Source organism: Gopherus flavomarginatus, chromosome 21, assembly GCF_025201925.1.
Source record: "Gopherus flavomarginatus isolate rGopFla2 chromosome 21, rGopFla2.mat.asm, whole genome shotgun sequence".
In the NCBI taxonomy this organism is placed as follows: Eukaryota; Metazoa; Chordata; order Testudines; family Testudinidae; genus Gopherus; species Gopherus flavomarginatus.
In genome coordinates this window covers 14,298,131-14,325,302 of record NC_066637.1, presented here as the reverse complement: position 1 = coordinate 14,325,302, position 27,172 = coordinate 14,298,131, and the positions used below count along the sequence as shown (strand labels likewise).

The following is a 27,172-nucleotide window of genomic DNA, read 5'->3' as shown; positions in this document are numbered from 1 at the left end:
CAAGCAAGCAAATACAACCACCACAGGTAACCTGTATGTGAGGAGGGATACAGAAGTTAGACAAAGTTAACAATGAAAAAGACAACTTAAAACCAAAGAAACCCCCACCAAGGGCCAAAGTCTGCCCCGCTTACACTCTATGTAATCATTTTAACTTCAACAGTCAACTGCAGATCAGGGCAGAATCTGGTTCAAAACTAGATACAGAAGAAGATCCCAATAATGCTGCCTTACCTATTAAAAACAATACTTTCACAATCCAGAGAATTACAAATTCAAAGTAATTTTGAGTTTGTACATTGTGATCATACATGACCCTGTTTAATCCACATTTTTAAAGAATTTTTTAACCTAGATTCCATAATGTAAAGTAATCAGTTTAAAAGAAAAAAAAGTTCCTAAATTCTCTTGCCATTGTGACAGACAGTTTTCTGATGTCAGTTTTGTAAACCACAATTTCTTAACTGAGAGCAACTCTTCTGCCAACACAATTAGAAAGCAAGGTAACTTGTTCTGTAGAACAAGTCTGAGCAGACAGTGCCGGTAACTTTTTATTTCTTTTGGAGACACATAAGTTTCATTAAAAACACCATGGGATTTCTTACTTGGTTTACTAATACCTTTAAAACATTTATTTCCACTATTTTCATTTTTTGCATTTCTCAGTTCAAAGGAGGAAAAGTTGGTTTCACTTTTCCAAATTATACTGTCAGAGGGTATTGTGTATTCCTTTATATAAGCTATTTCCACTGAATTTTCTTAAAGAACAGTAGAAAAATAACTCTTTTTAAACAAAACCAAATTTTTGGTTCTAAGTTGATTCAACTCTCTAGCTCATTCTTTCCCTTTTACATCCATACTATTTCTTGATTGAAACATTAAAAAAAATGATTACAGTGAAGTCCAGTAATTTTACTCCTGCTAGACAAAAACAAGACTGTAGCTCAGCTCAGATCTGCTTGCTTTAATGCTCCTTCTGTGCTGGCCAAGAAACTAACCTTTCTAGCAATAGCATTTAAGATAAGTTCTTGCTAGAAACATGCCTTACATGGAGTTTGAAAATTGAATTATGAAAACATATTCCTTTTGTGCTACAAACATCATCATCCAGAATGTTTTAGGAGATAAAAATAGCATAGAGGTTAAAAAAGCATAGAGGCCTGCAGATAATGAAGGCAGCTATTGGGTAACTGACTCATATCAGGGAACAGATTTGGACAAAGAAGGAACTGTGGATTAAAAGAGTTTTACTGTATTACCTAGAAACCAATATCCACTTCTCACAACTGTCAGGACTTGCGATGGGTGTTGCAGCTAGCCAGCTGACATAATGGTTCAATACTCAAGCGTGCAGTATGCTGGTGAGGTTATAGCCACCACAGATGTATTCACCTATAAAGGTCAGATACAAAGCATAATTCTGTGTGTTTGGTTAACGAACTTTGTAACTTATGTAATACCAAAGAAAAATTCTGCAACCACTTTGTACAGATATTAAGAGGAACAGAACTCGTTTTACTACACATGCAGTCTTTCAGTATCTTGTATAGTACCCATTTGGTATATTACGATCCCTGGTATAAACAGGAGCAACTCCATTGGCTTCCATGGCTGGGCACTTCTTTAAAGCAGGTCTGAATCGGACTCAGAATTCTTGATGTGCTTATATGTGGGGCTTATATAAAGTCAGAAAAATCATATGATTTATACCTTTTTTCCTGTATATGCACAGCATAGCTTAAGATCTTGTTTCTTGGGTGATGTTCTACTTCCTTTGCAGATTTAGTCTTAATTCATTTTGACTTCTTGTCTCATTCTCCCATAGAAAATGTGACCCATTCACTAGTTCATACATTATACTGAACGATATCCAAGTGGCTATTGTGGAACAGAAATGTTCACCTAGCCTTGATTTTGTTACCTTTCTTTCTTGGCTATTGCAGCCTGGGGTCCCCAGGTTATTTCCCGAAGCTAGAGTAGTAGAGTCTCACTACTCCAATACTATGCAGAAGATTTAGTTTAATCATCTTAATTAGCACAGCTACTCAAAACAGAAACATAGCATATAAATGACAGTAACCTATGCTAATTAGGACAAAGATTTGACTGCTGATTGATATTCATTTGCTGTATTTTATTAATTTGTTTTGTAATCCATTAACACATTTTAGATGCTTTGTTGAGGCACAACTGACCAATCTGACATAATAGATTTTGGGAAATGAATGGAGTTTTTTGTGCTAGCAAACACTCAAGTCATACATGATAGTTGCTGGAAATAGGCAGATAGATAACTACCATCCATTGTTCAAAATCATTGAAACGCACTACCTTGGAGCTGCTCTTATTGGCAGTTATCCAGATTAAATGGGTGTGCCATATACGATGTAGATTAAGTATATCTTACATCTGAGTCAACTCTGTCCACTTGCTAGCACCAATCCTTAGCTGGTGTTTCCTTCAGCAACAGCCCTGAGGTTGTTTCTTTAATGACCCAATGCTGCTCCCAGTGGAAGAACTCCCATTGAGTCTTGGAAAGAGCAGGATTCAGCCCTCTGTGCCTAAGCAATCTTTTGATACAAAGAACGGGAATTACGGTAGTCACCAAAATAGGGCGGGTGCCGGAGACTCGCTTATGATGTGGATTAAAAAAAAAATCATAGCAGGGTACAAACTAAGACAGTGTCAGACCCAAAAAGCCAGTTTAGGAAGAAAATGACAAGACTATGCTGAAGAAGGATTTCTCTGTAGTCACGAGACCCTGCCTTGAAACTTAGCACAAAGTGACTTCACAGCCAAAGAAACAGATTATCCTCAAACAGCATCTGCATTTTTTGCAGGTAGCTTATAGACCCTGCAAAAGGGCAGTTCAAACTCTCTCACTTTTCCAGAGATCATCTGCCTTTTCACAAAAGCTGTGGAGGGTCACATTTGTTGCTCAAGAGCAACAGAGCAAGCAACTAGCTGACTGAGCTGGAATTTGAACCTGGGCTGCTACTTCTTAGCCTTCAGCTTTAATCATTACTGCACACTCCCCTCCTCTTCCTCAGTTTTAGTTTAGTGAGATATAGTGCTCCAACCTGTTAGAAATTGCCAAAAATCAAGCTAGAATGGGCAAGGGGTAATTACCTGTTTTAGAGACCTGGGTTGGAAAGGAAGGTGCCCTCTTAAGGAAAAGGGTCAGGTTCAACAAGTTTCTCTCAGTCACTTCATTGTACCAACAATTTCTTACATTACTGCTCCTTTGGAAACTAGCAGCAGAGGGTTTCAACTAAGGGCCAAAATCTGGACTTCAGTGGGCTTGCTTAGGTACAACACAGCAAGATTTGGTCCTTGGCATAAATAAAATAGCACCCATTCTATTATTCTCCATGTGACTGTGGAAAACTAGAAAATGTAAATCAAAGACAAGGATTCCAAAAGTTCCTTCTTGGAGCTGCATATGGATAGGTGCAGTGATAAATAAATCAGAATGTGCTTGCAAACAGGAACATAGGGTACTGGGAAACCTTTTCCCTATAGGATATTTTAAAAATCTTGTTCAAGTGGGTCTTCCCTACCAGAAACAAAAATGAGACAACTCATTCAACTCCAGAATAGATGTCACTGAATAGCAGGCATTGCAAATCAGTGAAATATTATAAAAAGACTAGTGTCTGACAAGAAGCAAGGCTCATTCCACTCTTGCTGGGGCCGGCTTCTGGGTACAGAGAATATACCTCAGTAACACATCTATATGTAGCATGATCTCTATAGCGTTCTTCACATGTTTTCCAAACACCAAGCTGGCAGAAAAGCTTCTTTTCTAGCTTATTTTTACTATTAGATAAAGTCTGGTCTAGCAAAGAGTGCCGGAAGCAGTTTGCAGCGAGCATTAAAATTGTCCCGTGACAGGAGACATTTGTTAACCTTGCAAGTGTTACATAATTAAACTTAATGTTGATCATGTTGCATTTGCATCATACATACTAGGGCATAGCATTTGTCTTATACAGGCCATCCACATTATTTGATTGCATTCTACCTTCTTAATGTCATATTCTCTGTCTTATATCATGTCATCACATTCATCAATGCAAGTGGTTTCTTCTCAGCTGCATCACCAAACAGTTGAGACCACTACCAGGAAGAGGCACTAGAGGAACTGGCTGATCTTTGGCTTGCCAAATGTCAGAGCAAGTGCATTTAAGCATGCCAGAGACATAGGGATCAAGCTTGTGATTTGCATGTTGAGGACTTCTACTGTGTGAGTTCAGAAAAGTTTATCTTCTGACCCATACAGATATGCCTATTCCCTTATATGGCATCACAGCTTGAGTGAGCATGCTTTCGTAATCTCTGCGGCCTTACTAAAAACCCAGAAGAGAGATTGTGTGCCTCAAGGACGCTGAAACTGCCATTTTCCAAGCTAGCATGGCAAGAGAACATTTTGCCCTACATTTCTCACAGTCCCTGATTAAAGTACTTGCGTTGTTCCCATTTACAACACACATATACACACAAAACATTTATTTAGAAAAAGTCTCCAATTGCTCAGCGTATTCAGTGCTAACTTACAACATTAAACATTTTTGAAGTGACACAATGGAGTAGATGCCAACTGAATGAGTTTACAGGTTAACCTCAAACATACTCTCCCTTCACACTGGAAGACCAAAAACCATCTTCTCATCTATGGTTGTCAGTGCTTAAAAGCTTCTCACTGGCATCATGAGTACTGCTGAAAGGATTAAACAAATCTGATGGTTCAAAATTGTCATTTCATTCAACAGATTTCACAGCATGACTGAGGTGTTACAAAATGCAGACTTGCTTTCTTCAGTTACCTCAACTCCATTTTAATGGAAATGGAGAAAGCCACACAGTTTGATTTTTCTTATGTGGAAGAAGAGAAACTAAAAAAAAAAAAATTACCTTTCCTTTTCTACTTTTAAAATTATTGGTAAAAAAGACAACAATTTAGTGGCTTAAAAATATATATAGTGTAGAAAAAAGAACCACAAGAGAGACATACAATGTACTACTTAATTTAAAACAAAAGTATAGATTTGGTACTTATAAAGATCATTTATTTCAGAGTATCAGGTGCACTAGTGTTTAATTTTTAGTGGTATTTCATGAAAAGCCATGTCTTGGAATCATCATTCTGTCCTTCTGAAAAAGAGGTATATAGTCCAGCATTTCCTTGATCATTTTGAGGCTTGTGGGAATTTGACTGCATTTGTACCCACAGATCAAGTATATAGTAGTGTTTTCCCCTGGAAAGTCCACACATTTTAGGTCACCTCCTTGCTATCCGGTGCTTTATCTGGGACCTCATCATACTGAGGAGGAGGGGTCAATGGTTCTATTGTTATTTGACCTGAACTGTTTCTGTCTGGAAGGTTTATTCGGAATTCCTTTAGGTGCAGCTTATCAGACTTAATTCTCCGAACTTTCAGGGGTTTCAGTCGTTTGTTCAAGCGAGAGCTGTGCCTGCTTGGCTGACGCTGTATGTTCGAATCGACATCTGCGATGGTTGTAGTTGGTGTATTTTCATCAATCCCAGTTAGAGATTCATAAGAGGGTAGAGACATGCTGATCCTGGTGTTTCTGTCCAATTCTCCCGTCTCAGGATAGCCCGCGTTCATAACCTCCTCATAACTGGGAACATAGTATCGCGACGGTGTCTCATCATCCTCTTCTTGACTGTGGGAGACAGTTTTTATACTATCAATATGCTAAGCCATTTCAGCTGCATTTCTGGTCATTCAAATTTTGGGACCAGAAATACATGATGATACAATACAAATTTCTACAGCACATTTCATTCAAGGATCACAAAGTGCCTTACACACATTAGTTAAATCTCCAACATCCCTGTGAGCAAGGATTATCATCTGTAGTTTACAGCTGGGAAACTGAGGCACGGAAATTGTGACTTGCCCCTATATGTGACAAATTCATTTCCGGGGTGGGAATGCCACCAGGAGTTCTGGTTCCTGCTCTTATCACTGGGCCACAGTAATGTTTTAGGGTGTACAACTGAGTTCAAAGTATCCATATCAATGTAAAAATTAGGATCTTGGTGGTGTCACATAGTAATAAGTCTTTCAGGTGATCATATGTTGGGTTCTTATAGCAATGATTGGATTCTGAAGTTAAAAGTAGAAAAGATCTGTTTAGGACAGCTAGTTAACCTCTCTCGCTCTCTGCTAAACCTTCTGGAGAAATCTGTAGGTGTAAACTGATTACTTTTGAGCTATCACATGGCTTTGTGTACACTGAAAAAAGACAGCAAAGACACTTTACACATTGCTTTATGTAGTCTAGTCTAGTGTGTCATTGAAATAAGTAGGCTAAGAACATGAGTATGTGTTTTTCCCCCCATCTTTAGTTATTTTCTCGCTACAAAAGTCCCAGTCTGCTTGCAAGTCTGTGACTGTGTGTCGGGAATGGGGCAATACTAACAGCCAGGACTCACTGCAATTGACAATTCACTTTACCCATCTAAAAATCACGTGTGTAAAGCCCTTCACAGTCCTCAGATGAAAAAGACTATGTTCAACTGCCAAGTGTTAGAATTTAAAATTCTTCTGCAACTAGAATTCCGTGAACTGGTAAATCTTACACCATCCCACCCAAGTTAAAAAAAAAAATCAAAGAAGGAACAGACAGGAGTTACAGTTGCATCTTTACATTGTTTAAGTGCCAGACTGGAAATGCCAGTTTTTCTTTCCTTTGTGAAACTGACTATAGCACAATTATTTTGATGTTAAGGTGCCTTTTCATTGCCCTATGACTAATGAGTTACAGTTCAGGCATTTTGCATTAATTATTCCTTGTTTCTCCATTCCATTCCCCACAAAGAGGGATATCAGAACAGTGATTCTCTTCCAAGAAACAAGTGAAAAATTACCCTAAGATCTCTTCTTGCCAGCTGTTCCACTCAATTGGAATTAATTTAGAGGGACATACCTTAATTACAAAGGCATTAAATGAAGGTATAATCATGTAAACCTGGTTATTTTTTCTTTTTCTTTTTTTTCTTTTTGAGGAGGGGGGGAGGGAAGAGGTAGGGGAGAAGAATTATGTTAGATACTGTTAACCAACACTGTGCCTATCTATAACGAGGGTATCTACATGTAGTCTGCATAAGTACACAGTCTGCATTTTATTAGCATTAGTAAGTTTCCCTTCACATAATTGGTTACAGCACAAGAGCCCTCTCTGCAGATTCTGTCATTCTGTAACTATCTTAGGGTTTTCTATAGCTCCCATCACGGTACTTTCAAATTAAATGAAGCTGGAGAGTCGCCACCTTATACTCTCGTTACATATTTCATATGAAAAAGCTCTTTCCCTTCTTCAGAGGGAGTGAACAGAATACGCCAATTTATCTAGTTATGCCCCGTTGTCCATTCCCAGCTTCTAGCAGTCCTTCAGAGGGAAAGAGCAATGTTTTGGGGACAGGATACAGTCTGCATCAAACACCATCGCAGTTTACGCACTGCCAGGCTATGTCATCGAATTCCCTGTGATGCTGAATCAGTGTTAGTAAACTGTTTATTTAAGATGTTCTGGTAACAGAGACATTCTTTGCTCAGTATTTATTGGCGTTTCCCCACCTTCAATGGATGTAAAAGTTTGTTTCATTTCTCTGCAGCTCTTGTACATACTTTCATAAACGCTGTTGAAAGGCTGTTTTGTAACTTTACAGAATTACTGGACTTAACAAGCCACAGCAGAAAGACAGATACCACATTACCCTGTAGCAACGGCACACTCCTTTTTACTTCTCTGCCGTCTAGAAGCCCTGCCTGGCTCACAAAAAGGATTTTGTCTCCTCTACAATTATACCAATGGGGTATGGTTTTAAGATGCACACCTCACCATAGCATTTTTACACTAGAGAAGCAAGCAATCTCCTAAAGCTCTGTATATAGGATGTATCCTATTTGTTCTAAACATTGGTCCATCCAGTGAAGTACATTGTTTCCAGCTGTGGCCAACTGCTAATACTTCTGAGAAAGATGAACGTTTATCATTCACTTAACACATTATGCTATGATATTTATAGAGGGATAAACTCCTTCCTGACCTCTAAGGCAATCAACTCATGCAGAGAAGCACAGAATTATAGAAAGGTAGGGCTTGAAGGGATCTCAAGAGGTCATCTACTCCAGCCACTTGTGCTGAGGCAGGACCAAGTGTATGTAGTTCATGCCTGACAAGAATCTGTCTAATCTGTTCAGAAAACCTCCAATGATGGGGATTCCACAACCTCCCTTAGAAGCCTGTTCCAGTGTTTAACTATCCTTATAGTTAGAAAGTTTTTCCTAATATCTAACCTAAATCTCCTTTGCTGCAGATAAAGCTCATTACTTCTTGTCCTACCTTCAGTGGACATGGAGAACAATTGATCATTGTCCTCTCACTGTCTTCAAATATGTTAAGGGCTGTTATCAAGTCCCACCTCAGTCTTCTTTTCTCAAGACATGCCCAGTTTGTTTGTTTTTAAACCTTTCCTCAGACATCAGGTTTTCTAAACCTTGTGTCACATTTTTGAAGCTTGAGACTTAAGAATATGAGAATGGTCATAGTTGGTGACACCTATGGTCCATCTAGCTGAGTATCCTGTTTTCCAGCAGTGGCCGGTGCCAGATGCTTCAGAGGGAGTGAACAGAACATGGCAATTTATCAAGTGATCCATGCCCTGTCATCCAGTCCCAGCTTCTATCAGTCAAAAGTTTAGGAACACCCAGAGCATGGAGTTATGTCCCAGACCATCTTAATTAATAGCCATTGATGGACCTATCCTCCATGAATCTATCTAATACTTTTTCAAACCCAGTTATAGTTTTGGCCTTTACAGCATCCCCTGGCCCACTAGTTTGATAGGTTGATTGTGCGTTTTGTGAAAAAGTACTTCATTTTGTTTATCGGTGTCTGATAATTCTGTTCTTTATTATAGTTTCAACCAAATTTGCATGATACTGAAATTAGGTTTACTGGCCTGAAATTGCCAGGATTGCAAATTTAAAATTTTTAAAAATTAGCATTACATTAGCTATCCTTCAGTCAACTGGAACAGAGCCAAATTTAAGTGATAGGTTACATACCACAGTTAGCAGTTCTGCAATTTCACATTTGAGTTCCTTCAGAACTCTTGAATGAATACCATCTGGTCCTGGTGACTTGTTACTGTTTAATTTATCAATTTTTTCTTTTCCAAAACCTCACCTATTGACACCTCAATCTGGGACAGTTCCTCAGATGTGTCACCTAAAAAGAATGGCTCAGATGTGGGAATCTCCCTCACATCCTTTGCAGTGAAGACAAAGGCAAATAATTTATTTAGCTTCTCCACAACTGCTTTCTCTTGCTTGTGTGCTCCTTTAGCACCTCAATCATCCAGTGGCCCTACCGATTCTTTGGGAGGCTTCCTGCTTCTGAGGTTTTTTTGTTTTGTTTTTGCTCTTTTTTGTATCTTTTGCTGGTTGCTCATCATATTATTTTTTGGCCTCCCTAATTATACTTTTACACTTGACTTGCCAGAGTTTATATTCCTTGATGCCTTTAATTAGCATGTGGTACAATTGATATTAACACGTTAAATTTCTAAATGTGATTTTTTTTTTAAAAGAACACCTTTTAATGTAATCTGTACATCAGACCCAGCACCCTTTTACTGAAAGACTTACCTGTCCTCCTGATGTCGAGGTTCAGCAGATGTTCCTTGCTGGATCCTAGCAATATCCTCATTTTGTCTTTTCTTCTTTCTGTCCCGGACATTCAAACAAATGGAGAGCAACAGCAGCAGCACTCCAGCCCCAACCAATACATAAGCCACGGAAAAGGTCTTACTCTTCAATATTCCTCCACCATCATGCTCTGGATTGCTACTATTTCCAGCAGATGAGGGAGGCTTATCAGTATGGCCAAATCCTGGGACCAGGTTCCAGACTGCCATTATGATCCCAAGGACAAGCATTCCTAACCCTATAGCAGTCAGGGCATAGTAAGATCCATTTGACCTGGACTGGGCCATCATACCCAGTGCCAGATCACTAGATAATAAGCAGAGTCAGCTTATAGCATGCCCGTTCCAAAAAAAAAGTGTGGAAAATCCAAGCTTTGCACTTTTATGAATCCACCCAAATGCTTGAGTTTAGAGAGAAATCTGGAAAAGGAAAAAGAATAGCAATTAGTACATGTGACTTATATAACGAGCTAAAATTACGGTGAACAAGAAGGTCACTTGGCATCATTTTATTCTATCAACCTTAATACTGGAAATGAAAGCACATTTTTATGAGCGTGCAGAGTAAGTCAAGGGCAAACTTAAGGAAGGATCACTACTGGCCATTCTGATTACACATGGGAAAAGAGTATTCCCAGGCTTTTTGTTCCATGCTGCTTTTCTGGTGTGACGTGAGAAAGGGAGATCCTGGCCATTTGCCAAAGTTGCCCTGCCCCCCCCGGCGAGGTTCTGCAAAAACAGGAGGTATTGAAGCGTCCTTCTGGCCAAATTCCAACTTGAGTGGTTACAGTCTGTCTAAACGCAATTCACCCTATAGTTTCAACTGGAGAATTTCTCTCTTCCCTTGCTGTGTGGTTTAAACACCACACAAGGGAACCAGAATTCCTAGGTTATAATCCTGCCTTTAACAGAGACATCCTTTTCTGTTGCACTAAGGAACCTGAGTCAGAGCTTATGGATAACATTTGCAAAAGCACCGAAGAGATTTAGGGGCCTAAGTCCCATTTGAAAAAGTGATTTAGGCACCTGGACTCCAAAGTTCCTGTTGCGTTTCAATGACACTTTTCGAAAATTTTACCCTATGTGACTTATCTACTTCGGAAGGGTGTCAAAGTGATTGAGTGTTAAGCACTTTCAAAATGAAGACTGCTAGGTATTCGTGCTAGTTATTATTGGTGAACAATCGCTCCTTGATCACATATATAATCTGTATAATGCTTTGGGATCTCAGAATGAAATGTACTATAAAAAAATACAACGTGGTAATATACATTTAAGATTCTTTATGTCACATACCCTATGTGAATTTACTGAATTCTGTAAGTTAAAAAAAGCCTGCTGTACCATACAGCTTATTTTATTCATATGCTGCTGCTGCAGCTAAACACAACAGTTCTTTGATACATTTTATGTAGCCCAAGCTTTCTGTGATGAAAATTGATGCATCTGGATACTACTGAAAGTCATTCACCTTATCTTGTAGGTTTGTTTAAAACTTCCCTGATCTTTTCCCCTTCCCACTCCTGTCTTTATTAAACACTCGCCAAAAAGCACATATGGCAAATTAAATCCCAGTTCCTGGGATCTGTAACCTTTCACGCCCAATGGATGGAGCTGGAAAGTTGCCACTATCTGATATTTCTTTGCCATTTAAACTAGCCCTCGTTCGTCAGTAACTTCCAATTTAATGGCTGATGGCTGCTTACATTCCCAGCTCCATTCCATGTGGCAGGGAAAATATGAAATTTAACATCTGTCCTTTGAAACATGTTATAGCCATAGCCTGTCATATGGTGTGTAGATGTTTATCTGAACTACAGCAGACCCTTGCTAACCAGCATGCACAGACCTAGAGCTCTCGCCTCCTCTTGGCAAATTAACAGGAGAGTCCTGTACCAAAGGTTTACATTAAGACTTCTTCTCCTCCTTCATTACTATAAATTTACCAGCTCCTTATTAAATGTAAAATTAAAAACTTTTACCAAAAGACAAGAAAGGACATTTTGTCAGACATTATCTTTGAGATGTTTATTTGACCACTTACTAAATTTGCATAATGCTATCCTTTGTGGTTCTCCCTGTTATGGATCCGATCCCTAGCCCATTGAAGCCATCAGAAGGATTCCCATTGACTTCAGGGAGCTCTGGATCAGGCCCTATATGGACAAGATGGCAGGACTCTACCGGCATTGTCTAGCCCCTTCGTACGAGCAGGTGATTAATTTTATTTTACTCTATTAGGAGTACTCAGCACAGTAGTTTTCAGCCTCTTCCATACCATGACTCCATATTATAACACCCAAACGTTTCGCCCCTCCATCCCAGAAATTTGGGATTACCCTTCGTCTAAACGTAAAGAAAGAGATGGTGGCAGCTCCCAGCTGAGAACCCACAAGTGGCAGAAATCAAAATTGTAATGGTCCTTGTTCTATTTCACCTTCCCTCCCCAAACTTATTTTAAGACACATTAATTTAATGTTCCTTAAAGTGAACTGAAAGCACTGCCTTGAGACACGACTGACATGGGTATACACTGAGCAAGCCTCAGCTGACTCCACTCTGCTCCCTCTTCCTCTCCCACCTCAGTATAATAATGCACAGGAGAGTGGTTTTTTTGATTTGTTCTCTTCTTACTGTGCCACCATAAAGAGTAAGAAACTATTTCTCCGACAGAGGGTAAAGTTTCCAAAAGCATTAATGTACTTAAGTTTCTCAACTCCAACTCTCAGAAGTGATTTCAGCAACTAAATCTCATGGAAAGTCAATGGAAATTTAGGCTCCTATATGACTTAGGTGCTTTTTGCAGTGTTGTAGCTGTTTTGGTCCCAGGATATTAGAGAGACAAGGTGGGTGAGGTCATACCTTTTATTGGACCAACTTCTATTGACGAAAGAGACAAGCTTTCGAGTGTACACAGGATCTGTTCTTCAGGTTTGGGAAAGGTGCTTTTGAAAGTTTTATCTAAAGTCCTTTGAGTGTTAAAATGCAGTTGGGAACAGGGCAAATTAAACTAGGATTTTTTTTTTTTAAATAGTCCACTTTTTAATTGAATTTCCCTTCTCTTTGTAAGATGACAAACCTCATCTCCTCTGCTTGGGACATCAGGAGTTAGTGCTGCCCCCATCTGTTTAAGAAATATCTGCTTCCAAGTACAGGTCTTGCTTCCAAGTACAGGCCAGTCTGGCAGGACTAGCAGCTCCAACCACTTGCTGGAAGGGCAGAGCCAGCGTCAAAGGGGAGGGAGTCTGAAGTAGTATTCCTGGCACCTTATAGGCTGGTTTCTACCAATCCATTTGACTCTTTCCTTTCCAATCCCATGTGGTGGTGAATGCTCAACTCCAATTTAGTCCTAAATTGGGCCTTAAGAGACTCACCCTCACTTTGTTTAAGGTAAAAGGAGTTCAGTGTCTCCACTTCCGCTTTAACGAGTTATTGCCCTGCCCCCCACCTCACAATTAATCATGCTTCCATGAGATGGGTTGAGTCCCTACTTTTAGACCCAGCTTTGCCTCTGCCTCACACAAACCTGCCCTTATCGCATTTCCGGGACTGTCAATGATTTACACTAGAAACACTAAATCACCAAACTAGAATTGCTGTTGCCAGAAAGGTTGTTTATCCTGGAGATGTTATTTCCCCCTGCCCCCACATAGAACTGTAAACCCAATTTTTCTTGTGCTCCTCATTTCCCCCCCGATGACCAAGCATAAAAAAAGATCATGGTGGCAAAATTCTTCCTGAAGGTGACAATATCAAATGGAGATGGAGAGGTTACTGTGCCAATCTGTATGCCTCATCAGATCCACTTACAATAGATGACAGACTATTGAATAGGATGATAGAAAGGAGAGACGTCAATCCTGCATGAGGAAGCGGTGCATGCTATTATGAAAATGAAACCCAGGAAAGCACCCGGGCTAGATAGCATACCAGCAGAATTGCTGTAAGTGACTGGTGACACCAGTATTGTTCTCATGTGGAAAATTTACAAACATGAGTGGGTGAATAGAAATCGGCCAGGTGACTGGGTGAAAGCCATCCTCTGCCCTTATCAAGGAAAGAGGATATAAAAACAATTACTACCCAATTGTACCACCTCCCTGGTATTGCACACAAGTAAAGTGCTGCTCTACATAATTCAGGATCACATGAAGCAAATGATAGAAGCAGAACTACTGGTTCCAGAAAGGGACAAGGCACACAGGATCAAATCGTAAATATCTTCTTGTATCACTGAAAAGGGCAAGGAGCACAATCACCCATTGATTGTGTGTTTCATTGACTACTTCAAAGCATTTGATACCCTCCAACATGACAGTCTCTGGAAGATACTAGCAGACATGGGGATTCGGAAGCATCTCACTTGAACTCATTGTAAGTCTCCCCTGTCAACAACGGACCACAGTGCAGTGGTTTTCCACTGGCCAGGGTAAGAGACAAGGGTGCATTCTGTCCCCAAGTCTTTTCAATATGTGTGCAGAATTTATTATGAGACAAGCCCTGGAAGATTTTCATGAAGTGGAAGGAGCTGGGATTTCAATTGGTAGACACTTCTTAATCAACCTCAAATATGCTGATAATACAACACTCTTTGCTGTAACCATTGACGCAATACAACAAACGTTGGAATCTATAAAACGTTAGCGAGGAATACGGAGTATTCTTGAATGTGGCAAAAACAAGATGTACACATGTTGACAAATGAATAACAATAGGATGCAAGCAGGCATCACAATTAAAGGTCACACTGTAGAGGCAGTAGATTCATTTAATTTTCTGGGATCATATATATTCAACCAAGGAGGATACTCCAAAGAAATCAGAAGATGACTAGGAATGGGTCACTCAGCCCTCGCCTCCCTTAAAGATGTATAGAAAAACTGTGGCATCTCAAATGAACAAAAGTTCATCTGGTGAAAAGCTTAATTTTTTCCATAGCAGCTTATGGATGTGAATGCTGAGAAACTAATGCTATTGACAAGAAAAAAAACCTGAAACCTTTGATATGTGATGCTGGCAAAGACTCCTGCACTTCCCAGATGGAAAAGATGACAAACACTTGTTGGAAATATTATTGGAGAGCAGTGGACTCTGCTCTTGGAAAGCAAAACTTTTGAACTTATGTACTTTGGTCACATCAAATGTAGAGATGGAAATAACCTAGAGAAAGTTATAATGGACAGAATGGCGGCAGGTCATCGTACTAGGGGATGACTAGCGAGGAAATGGATAGATGGTGTGCAGCAGATCACAGGGAGGTCAGCTGCTAAAAGTGCAAAGTCAGCGATGGATTGAGAAGGCTTCTGAAAATTCTGCTGGGATGTCCCCAGTATTCAGATATGAATTAATAGACCTGACGTTCTCACTCATTTTGGGCTCTTGCCAGCACGCTGAATCCCACATTCAGGTAACAGCAGGTTTGTTCTCTTCCTTTCCCCCATTATAAGTCTAAAGTTTTCCTGTGTGAATCTCTCTCTCTCTCTCTCTCTAACACATACACTACATCTGTTTAAATAATTAGATAAGCCAACGGCTAAAGAGGGGAAGCCACTTCTGTTTTGTGTTCCTTTAAAGTGCTCAGTGTGGTCCCCTGGAGCACAGGAGTTTAAGCCTTCCTCAAAGATGCTTTAACGATTGATCAATTGGAATTAAAGGATTGAAGAGGCCTCAGCCACATGAGATCTGGATGAATAACTGCACCACTTTTAGGAAAACGATAATATGCTGGTCAGTCTGCAAAGGACACCGAACAGGGGTCAGGTATAGAATTCCAACCCAAAAGCAGCCACAGATATCACCTCTGGCATGTGGTGGGAAAGAACACAGCTTCTTTGGAATGTAGAGCTTTTTTAGAGGAATCATGCTGGCAGGTGTATTTATGCAGGTCAGTGAGCTCTTTAGAGATCACTGCCCACAACAATTCACTTCTAGGGGCATCTGAGGATTCCTCCGCCTGCCCCCTCCCAACAAAAACTTTGGATTGATTTGTTTCCCCATTACATTGCTCTCTTCCCACGTTTTCTGGAATATCAACAATCTGAGTCATGAGATAGCCGTAGATGAGTCCACAGTTAAGGGAAAAGGTCAAATCCCTGACGCAGCCATGACGCGTAACAAGCCTATTAAATTAGGCTTGAGGGCTATTTCACCCTCCTACATGAAATCAGGGTAGCGTACAATGTGCATTCAGAATTGCAGGGGTATGCATCATTTGAAGTCCTATGTTGCAATCTAGACTATGGGGTTCTACTGGAAGTCACAAAGCAAAAATGGGTTTCAGAGTAGCAGCCATGTTAGTCTGTATCCCCAAAAAGAACAGGAGTACTTGAGACATCCTTAGAAACTAACAAATGTATTGGGCATAAGCTTTCATGGGCTAAAACCCACTTCATCGGATGCATGCAGTGGAAAATACAGTAGGAAGATAGATACACACAGAGAACATGAAACAGTGGGTGTTACCATACACACTGTAATGAGAGTGATCAGTTAAGGTGAGCTATTACCAAGAGGAGAGAAAAAAAACAAAACTTTTTGTAGTGGTAACCAAAATGGCCCATTTCCAGCAGTTGACAAGAAGGTGTAAGGAACTGTAGGGGGAAAAAAAAAATAAACATGGGGAAATAGTTTTACTTTGTGTAATGACCCATCCATTTGCAGTCTTTATTCAAGCCTAATTTAATGGTGTCCATTTTGCAAATTAATTCCAATTCAGCAGTCTCTCATTGGAGTCTGTTTTTGAAGTTTTTTTGTTGTAATATTGTGACTTTTAGGTCTGTAATCAAGTGACCAGGGAGACTGAAGTGTTCTGCAACTGGTTTTTGAACATTATAATTCTTGACGTCTGATTTGTGTCCATTTATTCTTTTATGTAGAGACTGTCCGGTTTGGCCAATGTATGTGGCAGGGACATTGCTGGTACATGATGGCATATATCACATTGGCAGATGTTAAGGTGAACGAGCTTCTGATGGTGTGGCTGATGTGATTAGGGCCTATTATGGTGTCCCCTGAATAGATACATGGACAGAGTTGGCAACGGGCTTTGATAGGTTCCTGGGTTATCACAGGGTAAATTCATTGAGCTGTGCAGAACTTAAAACCCCCACTCCAAAGGGAGTGAGATGTGGGTCTCTGTCCAAGGAACGTGACTACTGGGAGCTGGGAACTGTTAAGTGGGTGCCCTCGAAGGATTCCTGAGGGGGAAATACAGGCACAGTTTCTTTGAATCTGTGATACTCGCTCTTGGCAACAAAAAGAAAATACCAAGAAATGGTATTTTTTGTTTGAAGAATGACTCACTCAAACTTCAGAGCAGCTATCTGGCAGTGTTCTACTTGTAAACCACAGTAATGTAACTGTCTAAATGGCAATCAATTCCCAATGCATGCCCAAGCATTGCATTAAAGTGGCATTGACTTTCTTGCCAACATTTTAAAGTCCACTGCCTCAACAGGCCAGTGCCTGCACTTTACTTTCTGTTCAAAGGCTGTGACTAGTGTATTGCCTGCAGTTATAAAGTCACTACACAGCTCCTTCTAAACAAGCACATTTATTCCTAAGGTAAAATCATTACAGAGAAATATATTGACACAATAAAAAAAACCCTACACACATGGTAAAAAGTTTACCAGAGGACTCCCCCAGCTCTAACATAGCGTTCTAGTAGATTTTAGTCCTTCAGAACCCATACTGGGTTTTCTCTGTGATTATAGTTAATCTGTCTTAGGGTATGGCTACACTTGAAATTTCAAGTGAGTGTGTCGGAGCGCCAGCGCTGGGAGAGAGCTCTCCCAGCGCTGCACGTAAACCACATCCCTTACGGGTGTAGCTTGCAGCGCTGGGAGCCGCGCTCCCAGTGCTGCAGCACTGATTACACTGAGGCTTTACAGCGCTGTATCTTGCAGCGCTCAGGGGGGTGTTTTTTCACACCCCTGAGTGCGAAAGTTGCAGCGCTGTAAAGTGCCAGTGTAGCCATGGCCTCAGATCCAGAACCAGAACAAAGGCTGGGAAAATCAGCCATTTCTTTATACAGCTCAGGCCTTGATCTTGGCCTTCCATAACAGGTAATCAGCAGACAAAGGCCCTCTCTCCTCAGGCTTAGCTTCAAAAGGCTGTTTCTTTGCATAACTGGAGCTGGATCATTTGGTTGAGGGGAGAGTCCTAAGGATTCCGCAGGAAATCCATTAATGCTTATTGTCCCAAAGTACTTTCTTGGCTGGCACATTTTCAGTATAGTCTTTTGAACTTCCAGGTCTGACCTCTGTCACATCTGCCCCCTTAGAGAGGTTACATGCAGACACAGCCCACAATAATACATGAACTTAATACAGTAAGGTCTTTCAAGGCCAGGAAATTGCCTTATCGGTCACAGCCTGGATTCCACTGCATATTCATTATCCTTGGGTAATGGGTGTGACAGGTTCCCCATCCTCTGGGGTGCCACCTGGAACTGGGGAACCACTGAGCCTGCCTAACCTACCAGCCTGGGCTACCTTTTACTGTACTGCTGTAACAAGCTGCAGACCTGCTCCAGGTCTGACACTTCCACCAGCACACATACAGGTAGGGACAAACCTAGCTGTTGTAACATGCTAACAAATAGGCTTTCTGAGTAGCCCCTGCATGGGAAGGCTTCAGCGAAGGACGTGCCTAATACTCAAGTGCATGACCCCCTCTAGAGGGTAGACCCAAAATTGTCTTGCACTGCACAGAGAATTGTACAGCGTAAGCTCATAAAATTCACCCTCTCCCTCAATGTGGAGAGAGAGCTTTTTGCCTCACAGTTATGAATTCCATAGACTGGGTTTAGACAAAAGTTTACTAACTACAAAAGATAGATTAAGTGATTATAAGGGTTAGCAAACAGCTCAAGGAAGATTACTTTAGTAAATAAACATGCAGTCTAAGCTTAAGAGACTGGTTACAAGTAGCAAATTCTCACTCTAAATGTTGTTTTAGGCAGACTGCAGAGATTCTTGAAGGCCAGCTGCACTGGCCTGCAGCTCAAAACTTCAGATATTTCATTCACAGGCTAGACACCCTTCCAGCCTGACAACAGTTCATCTTAATTAATTAGCCTCTTAGAGTTGGTTGGGCAACTCCCATCTTTTCATGTTCTCTGTATGTATATATATCTCCTCACTATATGTTCCATTCTATGCGTCCAATGAAGTAGGCTGTAACCCACGAAAGCTTATGCTCAAATAAATCTGTTAGTCTCTAAGGTGCAGAGCCGGCTCCAGGGTTTTTGCCGCCCCAAGCAAAAAGCCACGATCATGATCTGCAGGAGCTCTACTGCTGCAACTTCAGAATTCGGCAGCAGGTCCTTCAATCTGAGAAGGAGTGAGGGACCTGCCGCTGAATTGCCACCGAAGAGCTGGAGATGTCGCCCCTTCCCCATGGCCGCCCCAAGCAGCTGCTTGCTGTGCTGGTGCCTGGAGCTGGCCCTGCTAAGGTGCCACAAGTACTCCTGTTCTTTTTGCGGATACAAACTAACATGGCTGCTACTCTGAAACCTGGAAGAACATTGGCATTTCAAGATGGATTCCAGTGTCAGGTGACTTGATCACATGACCCTGCAGCCATAACTCAAAGGCTGGCTGTAACATCCTCAGGAAGACTACCCAGGAAGGCGAGAGATTAGCATCTTTAAGACCTATTGTTCGCCCTAATGGTCCATTGACTTGTTCCCAGCTAGCCATCTAGACTGACTGCATTCTGTCTAGTGGGCGTTCCCCACGTGTAAACACAATTTGTACTACAGATTCCTAGTCAATATTCCTAACTTCAAATACAGAAATGATACATGCGTACAAATAGGATAATCATATTCAGTAAATCATGACCTTTCTGATGATATCTCACATGACCTATCTGGCATAAAATATGTCACAATCATATCACATTACTATGAAAAATATGGGAAGCAGTGGGTTCCTTGGCTTAAGTTAGGATTGTCAGTGGGGGTCGAGTGTCGTAGGCTCTTTTAAAAATCCCAGCCTTAATTGGCTTAGGCCATGTCTACATCTAAAACTTTGCAGCGCTGGTTGTTATAGCTGTATTAGGACAGCTGTATAGGGCCAGCGCTGCAGAGTGTCCACACTTACTGCTAGCAGCGCTGCAAGTGCTGTTAGATGTGGCCACACTGCAGCGCTGTTGGGAGTGATGCATTGTGGGCGGCTATCCCACAGGGCACCTCGTCCCACAGCGGCGCTGGGGCTTGTGGGAAGGGGAAGGAAGTGTGATTTTCCTTCTGCTTCCTGTTCCTGTTCCAACAGCCAGCGTTGCTTTGGTACACATGCGGAGCACTGTGGCAGCATTGTGACTCTAAAGCGGTTTTTCTGCATTATCTTTCAAGAATGGATCCTCAGGTACTGAATACCTTACTAATGACTATTGCCAGCACATCTCGCCTTACTGTGGATCTAATCCTTAGGCTGCTAAATGTGCGTGTGACTGACATTGAGGAGTCGGACGATGGTACTGAATCGCATCAATATGCAGACAGTACAATGCTAGTGGCAATAACAGACGTGCTCTGCTCCGTGGACCGGCGCGTTTGGGCTCGGGAAACCAGCACTGAGTGGTGGGATCACATCGTCCTGCAATCATGGGATGACGAGCAGTGGCTGCAGAACTTTCGTATGAGGAAAGCCACTTTCATGGGACTTTGTGATGATCTCGCCCCCAACCTGCGGCGCATGAACACGAGATTTAGAGATGCCCTTTCTGTGGAGAAGCGGGTGGCTATTGCAATCTGGAAGCTGGCAACTCCAGACTGTTTCCGATCTGTGGCGAACCAGTTCGGAGTGGGAAAGTCCACCGTTGGAATGGTGCTGATGCAAGTTTGCAGGGCCATTAATCGAACACTGACAAGAAGAACCGTGACTCTTGGTAACGTGCAGGACATTTTAGATGGCTTTGCAGAACTGGGCTTCCCTAACTGTGGAGGGGCAGTAGATGGGACGCATATTCCTATTATCTCTCCACCCCACCTGGCATCGGAGTATATTAATCGCAAGGGGTACTTCTCTGTGGTTCTGCAAGCGCTTGTGGATCACCGTGGGCATTTCACTGACATTTACTCTGGATGGCCTGGAAAGGTGCACGATGCACGCATATTTAGGAACAGTGCCCTGTTCAGGAGGCTTAGGGCCGGGACCTTTTTCCCAGATCACAATATAACAGTAGGGGACGTGGAAATGCCCATCGTGATTCTGGGAGACCCCGCTTACCCATTAATGCCATGGCTCATGAAACCATATACTGGGAAGCTTGACAGGAGCAAGGAACGTTTCAGCTACAGGTTGAGCCGCTGTAGAATGACTGTGGAGCGTGCTTTTGGCCGTTTGAAAGCTCGCTGGCGCAGTCTGTTCGGGAAGCTAGATTTGATGGAAAGCAGCATTACCGCAGTTATATCCGCGTGCTGCACCCTCCATAATATTTGTGAAGGGAAGGGTGAACGGTTCAGTGAGGAATGGACCTCCGAGGTTATACGTTTGGAGAATGAGTTTGCTCAGCCAGAGAGCAGGGCTAATAGGGAGGCCCAGGAAAGGGCTTCAAGGATTAGGGATGCTATAAGGGAGCAATTTGATGCTGAGAGCCAGCAGTAATGTTTGGTGCATGTGTTGTGCTTTGCTTTACCTTGCTGTGTATAATTAACCATTTCTATCACCAATAAAACATATGGAAAGAAATACAAACCAAAACCTTTTATTTGTCATACAGTAAAAAACAGGTAAGGGGGTATGGGTGGTTCACAGTACATTCAGAGGTTTTACTATTTCCTATTTTACTCAATTGTAACCGTCTGATGCAACTCACCATTACTTTGCTGCAGAATGATGGGGGTGGAGTGCACTGGGTAAGAATTAAACATATCTTGGTTACTAGGTGATGTTATAGGTGTTGGGGGCAGCTGATGATAATAAGGAACTGGGTGCTGCATAAAGCTATTTTGAGGATACACAGGGGGACAAGGAACATTGCTTTTGGAAGCCTGTGGGTTATCACGGTATATATTTGCCTGCATGGCTACAAGAGACTCAAAAGACTTGGTTTGGCGAGACAGGAGTCTCATCATCTGCCTGGCTATTCTTTTGGCAGACAATTCCTGTCTCCTGCTTTCAGTCAGCCTCCATTCCTGTACACTTTTTCTCCACTCCTCAGTCTTCCTACTTTCCCTGTTGTAGTGGTTCAGAACGGTCTTGATCAGCTCCTCTTTTGATTTCCTAGGATTGCGCCTCAAATTCTGCAATCTACGTGAGGCCGGTGACACAGCCGCATTACTCGAGTTGTCTAGAAAAAATAGAGATAGAGACATGTAATACACAGGGGCATCATTGTTTATTATCAACTTTTGAAGGACATTGGAAACTGTAGGTAGCATCCCTCTCACATACCTCACATAACACTGTAGAGTTCAAGAAAGCTAAGACATGTCTAGCAATGGGGTGAGTACTTTTGCTTAAAATTCTCCTATGTTAGTGGGATGCCTTGGTTCCTGCTTGGAAGGGGGGATCGGTGAGGAAGAAGCACACCGCAGGGCAGGTTTCCCGCTTGGAAGGGGGGGTGGGGGACGGACAGAGCACACCGCAGGGCAGGTTTCACGCTTGGAAGGGGGGATCGGTGAGGAAGAAGCACCCCGCAGGACACGGTTCCCGCTTGGAAGGGGGGGTGGGGGACGGACAGAGCACACCGCAGGGCAGGTTTCCCGCTTGGAAGGGGGGGGTGGGGGACGGACAGAGCACACCGCAGGGCAGGTTTCCCGCTTGGAAGGGGGGGTGGGGGACGGACAGAGCACACCGCAGGGCAGGTTTCCCGCTTGGAAGGGGGGGTGGGGGACGGACAGAGCACACCGCAGGGCAGGTTTCCCGCTTGGAAGGGGGGATCGGTGAGGAAGAAGCACCCCGCAGGACACGGTTCCCGCTTGGAAGGGGGGGTGGGGGACGGACAGAGCACACCGCAGGGCAGGTTTCCCGCTTGGAAGGGGGGGTGGGGGACGGACAGAGCACACCGCAGGGCAGGTTTCACGCTTGGAAGGGGGGATCGGTGAGGAAGAAGCACCCCGCAGGACACGGTTCCCGCTTGGAAGGGGGGGTGGGGGACGGACAGAGCACACCGCAGGGCAGGTTTCACGCTTGGAAGGGGGGATCGGTGAGGAAGAAGCACCCCGCAGGACACGGTTCCCGCTTGGAAGGGGGGGTGGGGGACGGACAGAGCACACCGCAGGGCAGGTTTCCCGCTTGGAAGGGGGGATCGGTGAGGAAGAAGCACCCCGCAGGACACGGTTCCCGCTTGGAAGGGGGGGTGGGGGACGGACAGAGCACACCGCAGGGCAGGTTTCCCGCTTGGAAGGGGGGGTGGGGGACGGACAGAGCACACCGCAGGGCAGGTTTCCCGCTTGGAAGGGGGGGTGGGGGACGGACAGAGCATTGCAATCTACTTACCACGAGCACGATCCTCAGCTTCCTCATCAACGTCCGCTTCCAGCTGCTGTGACTGGCAAACAGGAAGGTGATTTTTTAAATTTCCCGGGGGATTTAAAGGAGGGGTCAGGTGAGCACAGGGCAGAGGAGTTTTCTTGATTACCAGAGAGGTATCCTCAGGTATGCTGGGATACCTGCTTATTCCACGGAGGTCAAGAAAAGCGCTGGTAAGTGTCTACATTGCATTACCAGCGCTGGATCACCAGCGCTGGATCCTCTACACCCGAGACAAAACGGGAGTACGGCCAGCGCTGCAAACAGGGAGTTGCAGCGCTGGTGATGCCCTGCAGATGTGTACACCTTCAAAGTTGCAGCGCTGTAACTCCCTCACCAGCGCTGCAACTTTCTGATGTAGACAAGCCCTTAGATCTGTCAAAGCTTTACAGACTCAAAGAACAGACATCATAGAGTTTGCACCTCTCAAAAGCTAACATTACTGGAAGGCTTTATCCCCAGATGTTTAAGAGGAAGTTAAAAAAAAACATAAAAAGTCTGCAGAGTTCAGTTGCCCTTAGGAGACCCAGGGTCAGATTATCCAATACATTTTACTCTACCCCTCTTCAAATCTACTACAAATGTAAATTAGGGGCCTGAATTTCAGAGGTGCTGAGCCCTGGCTCCACATACCATTGACACTGCAGTTGATTAGTAACTTAGGCTTACATTAAATGCACCTACTTTTCGTTTTCATGTTTAGTAGCTATTCCCCAGCTATTTTCTGTATGAGCTGGAACTGAACAAGCTGGAGAAGTCTTTGGCATTTGCAGTATTAATAATCAGCTTTTGCTCCCTTAGAGGGTTCTTTAGCAGCAGTCATCTGCATTTACCCATTTTATGCACAGTCATGATTTGTAGAAGGATTCAACTCCACGAGGAACAGTAAATTCAACAAAGGGTTAATACAACAATGAACCAGAGTCAGGATTCCCTTGCATGCTTCTCATTGCCAGGAATGAGGTGCACTAAACAGTGGAGCCCTATGCGTAATGAGGATAAGCTGATGTTAAGAATTTAATACTGAAAACATACATGGCCAAGGTTAAGCTCTTGTGTGCTTTTTCCAGGAGCAAGCCAGAGAGGCACTCATTAAAGTGCACCAATTCTTTCCTGAACCAAGAGCTTCTGGAAATTCATTCATTTCATTATTCCTTAGCGGGCTCAAGATTTCTAAATCCACTTCCATAAACGTGTGAATCAGAAAGTGCTGTATGTAGCAGGTCAGATGGGTTTTAGCCATTGCAATGTACATGTCGAGTACATTATTCCATAAAGATTTGGAGAAGAGAAATAACCCACGTACCTTAAAGGGGACGTGTTATGAAGAGCCAGTCTCAGCTCTACCAAACCTATAATTATACCTGCAAGTCTATAAGGAACACTCGAGGCCTTGCGTAAGTGGGGCTGTAATTCCATTGACTTTAATGGAGCAGAATAGCATTTAGGGAAAGTATACGTAGGGCAGGGTTGGCTTGTATTTGGCTCATTCAATTACTGGTTTCAAATTGGCACAGGCAGGCAGACACATTAATATAATTCTGAGGAACAATTATATTTTTTACAAGTTTAAATGCTTCCACTTCCTGCCAAAATTCTACATACTGCACCCACATTCTAAAACCTTTCCCATTCCTCCCAAATATTTTAAAAGATATCCCTTTAGTCCTCTCAACAAATGGCCCTCTAGGTCCACCTTAATTAAGGCCAGTTATCACTCTACAGGGATAAGGCATTGTACAAGAAGTTCGGTTTATTTTTTAACTGGTGGTTCTGTTTTGCCAATAGCACAATGGGGCCCCAATCCTGACAAGCAGCTGTGGCCACTAGTGTATTATGAAGAGCACAAGTAATGGGTGAACCTAGCTTGAGCGAAGAGCGATGGTGTCAGCATCCCTGCTCTTAAGACAGATACAGCACTCATTTTACACAGTCTAGGTTCACCAAGTCTTAACACAGTAGTTGCTATAGCTATGATGGTGAAAGTGATATAAATAAGTAATAAGGTAACAGCGCAGACCAGTCAGTCAATCAGATTGGATAGTGTCCATCTGCCAACGGCTAAAGCCTGATGCTTCAGAGAGAGGAGGAGGAAGAAAGAGTCTTTAAAAAAGCCAAGTACTCAATTTAGTCAGTCAGTTATGCAATGCTATCTATAGGTAAAACTTCCTTCCTAACCCCCACCGCCATCAGCTAAAGAATAAGAATGACATTTAGCAAGTCTTACTAGTCAGATCCAGTTCTTTAAAATTAAGTGGTGTTTTTAAAGTTTAATCACTATTGGCATTTCAAGCCTCGCACTTGGGGTGGCCATTTTGATTTAAAGGGATACGATTCTGGACACCAGCAGTATTATACTATAGACGAGGCTACAGATTAGCTACTATTCGGCTTTAAATATTGTCATAGTCAGCAGAAGAAAAAATGTCAGTGTTCCATGTTTTTAAGTCAACTCTAAAATGTAAACAAGTCAATAACCATAGATTCATAGATTCTAGGGTCAGAAGGGACCAATGTGATCATCTAGTCCGACCCCCTGCACAAAGCAGGCCACAGAACCCTACCCATCCACTTCTATAACAAACCCCTAACCTATGCCTGAGTTATTGAAGTCTTCAAATTGTGGTTTGAAGACCTCAAGCTGCAGAGAATCAACCAGCAAGTGACCCATGCCCCACGCTGCAGGGGAAGGCGAAAAACCTCCAGGGCCTCTGCCAATCTGCCCCGGAGGAAAATTCCTTCCCGACCCCAAATATGGCCATCAGCTGAACCCTGAGCATGTGGGCAAGACTCACCAGCCAGCACTCAGAAAAGAATTCTCTGCAGTAACTCAGATCCCATCCCATCCAACATCTCATCACCAACCACTGGGCATACTTATCTGGCGATAATCAAAGATCAATTGCCAAAATTAGTCTCTCCTACCATACCATCCCTTCCATAAACTTATCAAGCTTAATCTTAAAGCCAGATATGTCTTTTGCCCCCACTACTCCCCTTGGAAGGCTGTTCCAGAACTTCACTCCTCTAATGGTTAGAAACCTTCGTCTAATTTCAAGTCTAAACTTCCTAGTGTCCAGTTTATACCCATTTGTTCTTGTATCTACATTGGTACTAAGCTTAAATAATTCCTCTCCCTCTCTAATATTAATCCCTCTGATATATTTATAAAGAGCAAGCATATCCCCCCTCAGCCTTCTTTTGGCTAGGCTAAACAAGCCAAGCTCTTTGAGTCTCCTTTCATAAGGCAGGTTTTCCATTCCTCGGATCATCCTAGTAGCCCGTGTCTGAACCTGTTCCAGTTTGAATTCAACCAGCAAGCTACTATGAAATTAGGATGGTAACATGGCTTACAACCTCTTCCATTGGGTTCCCAATGTATTATCACCACCAATGATCGTGTTATCCACCAGTGTATGGGGACCATCCTTACTCCCCAGTGGGTTACAACAACACTCTTCTGCGATCCTGTACTAGATTCAGAACTGCCCATTGTAAATTAACTTTACACTAAAAACCACTTCAGTTGATTCATGGCAATCATTTCCAGGCGGCAACACTGACCAAATGTCTGCAGTTTTCATTCAAGCACATCATGCTGGGAAGGCATTATCTACTGACCCGGGGATGGTATATTAAATCCCCCCGAAATCTGAAATGAAGTAGTCAGACTGCATTTTACTTGCAGCACATGCAAAACAACCTAACCAGTTTAGAGTCAGTGAGGACTGGCAGGTTGATTTAAGAAGCTTACATATCTCCATGTTACACTTCAGCGGGAGTAGCGAAGAGCATGCCTGCACCAATTTACAACAACGTAAGTGATCCATTAGCTCTCGGTGTATCCTGTCCCTTTTATGAATATCCTTTCAACACCTTTCGCACATCAAACAAGCAGGACAGCCTGATCTCATTAGCCTGCCCAGCTGTCTCACACGCTCCTCTA

The 27,172-nt window shown here is 42.7% G+C and overlaps 1 protein-coding gene across 1 annotated transcript in view; it reads right to left on the bottom strand.

The window, feature by feature from the left end:
- Positions 1-4,529: 4,529 nt before the first annotated feature.
- Positions 4,530-27,172, bottom strand: part of TMEM51 (transmembrane protein 51) — a 35,939-nt gene continuing 13,296 nt past the window's right edge. The window contains exons 2-3 of the mRNA XM_050931569.1: positions 9,684-10,162; positions 4,530-5,688 (exon numbers count right to left, since the gene is read on the bottom strand). Coding sequence (XP_050787526.1) covers positions 5,277-5,688; positions 9,684-10,033 — 762 coding nt within the window. The 5' untranslated portion in view covers positions 10,034-10,162 and the 3' untranslated portion in view covers positions 4,530-5,276. The remainder of the gene's footprint in view (positions 5,689-9,683; positions 10,163-27,172) is intronic.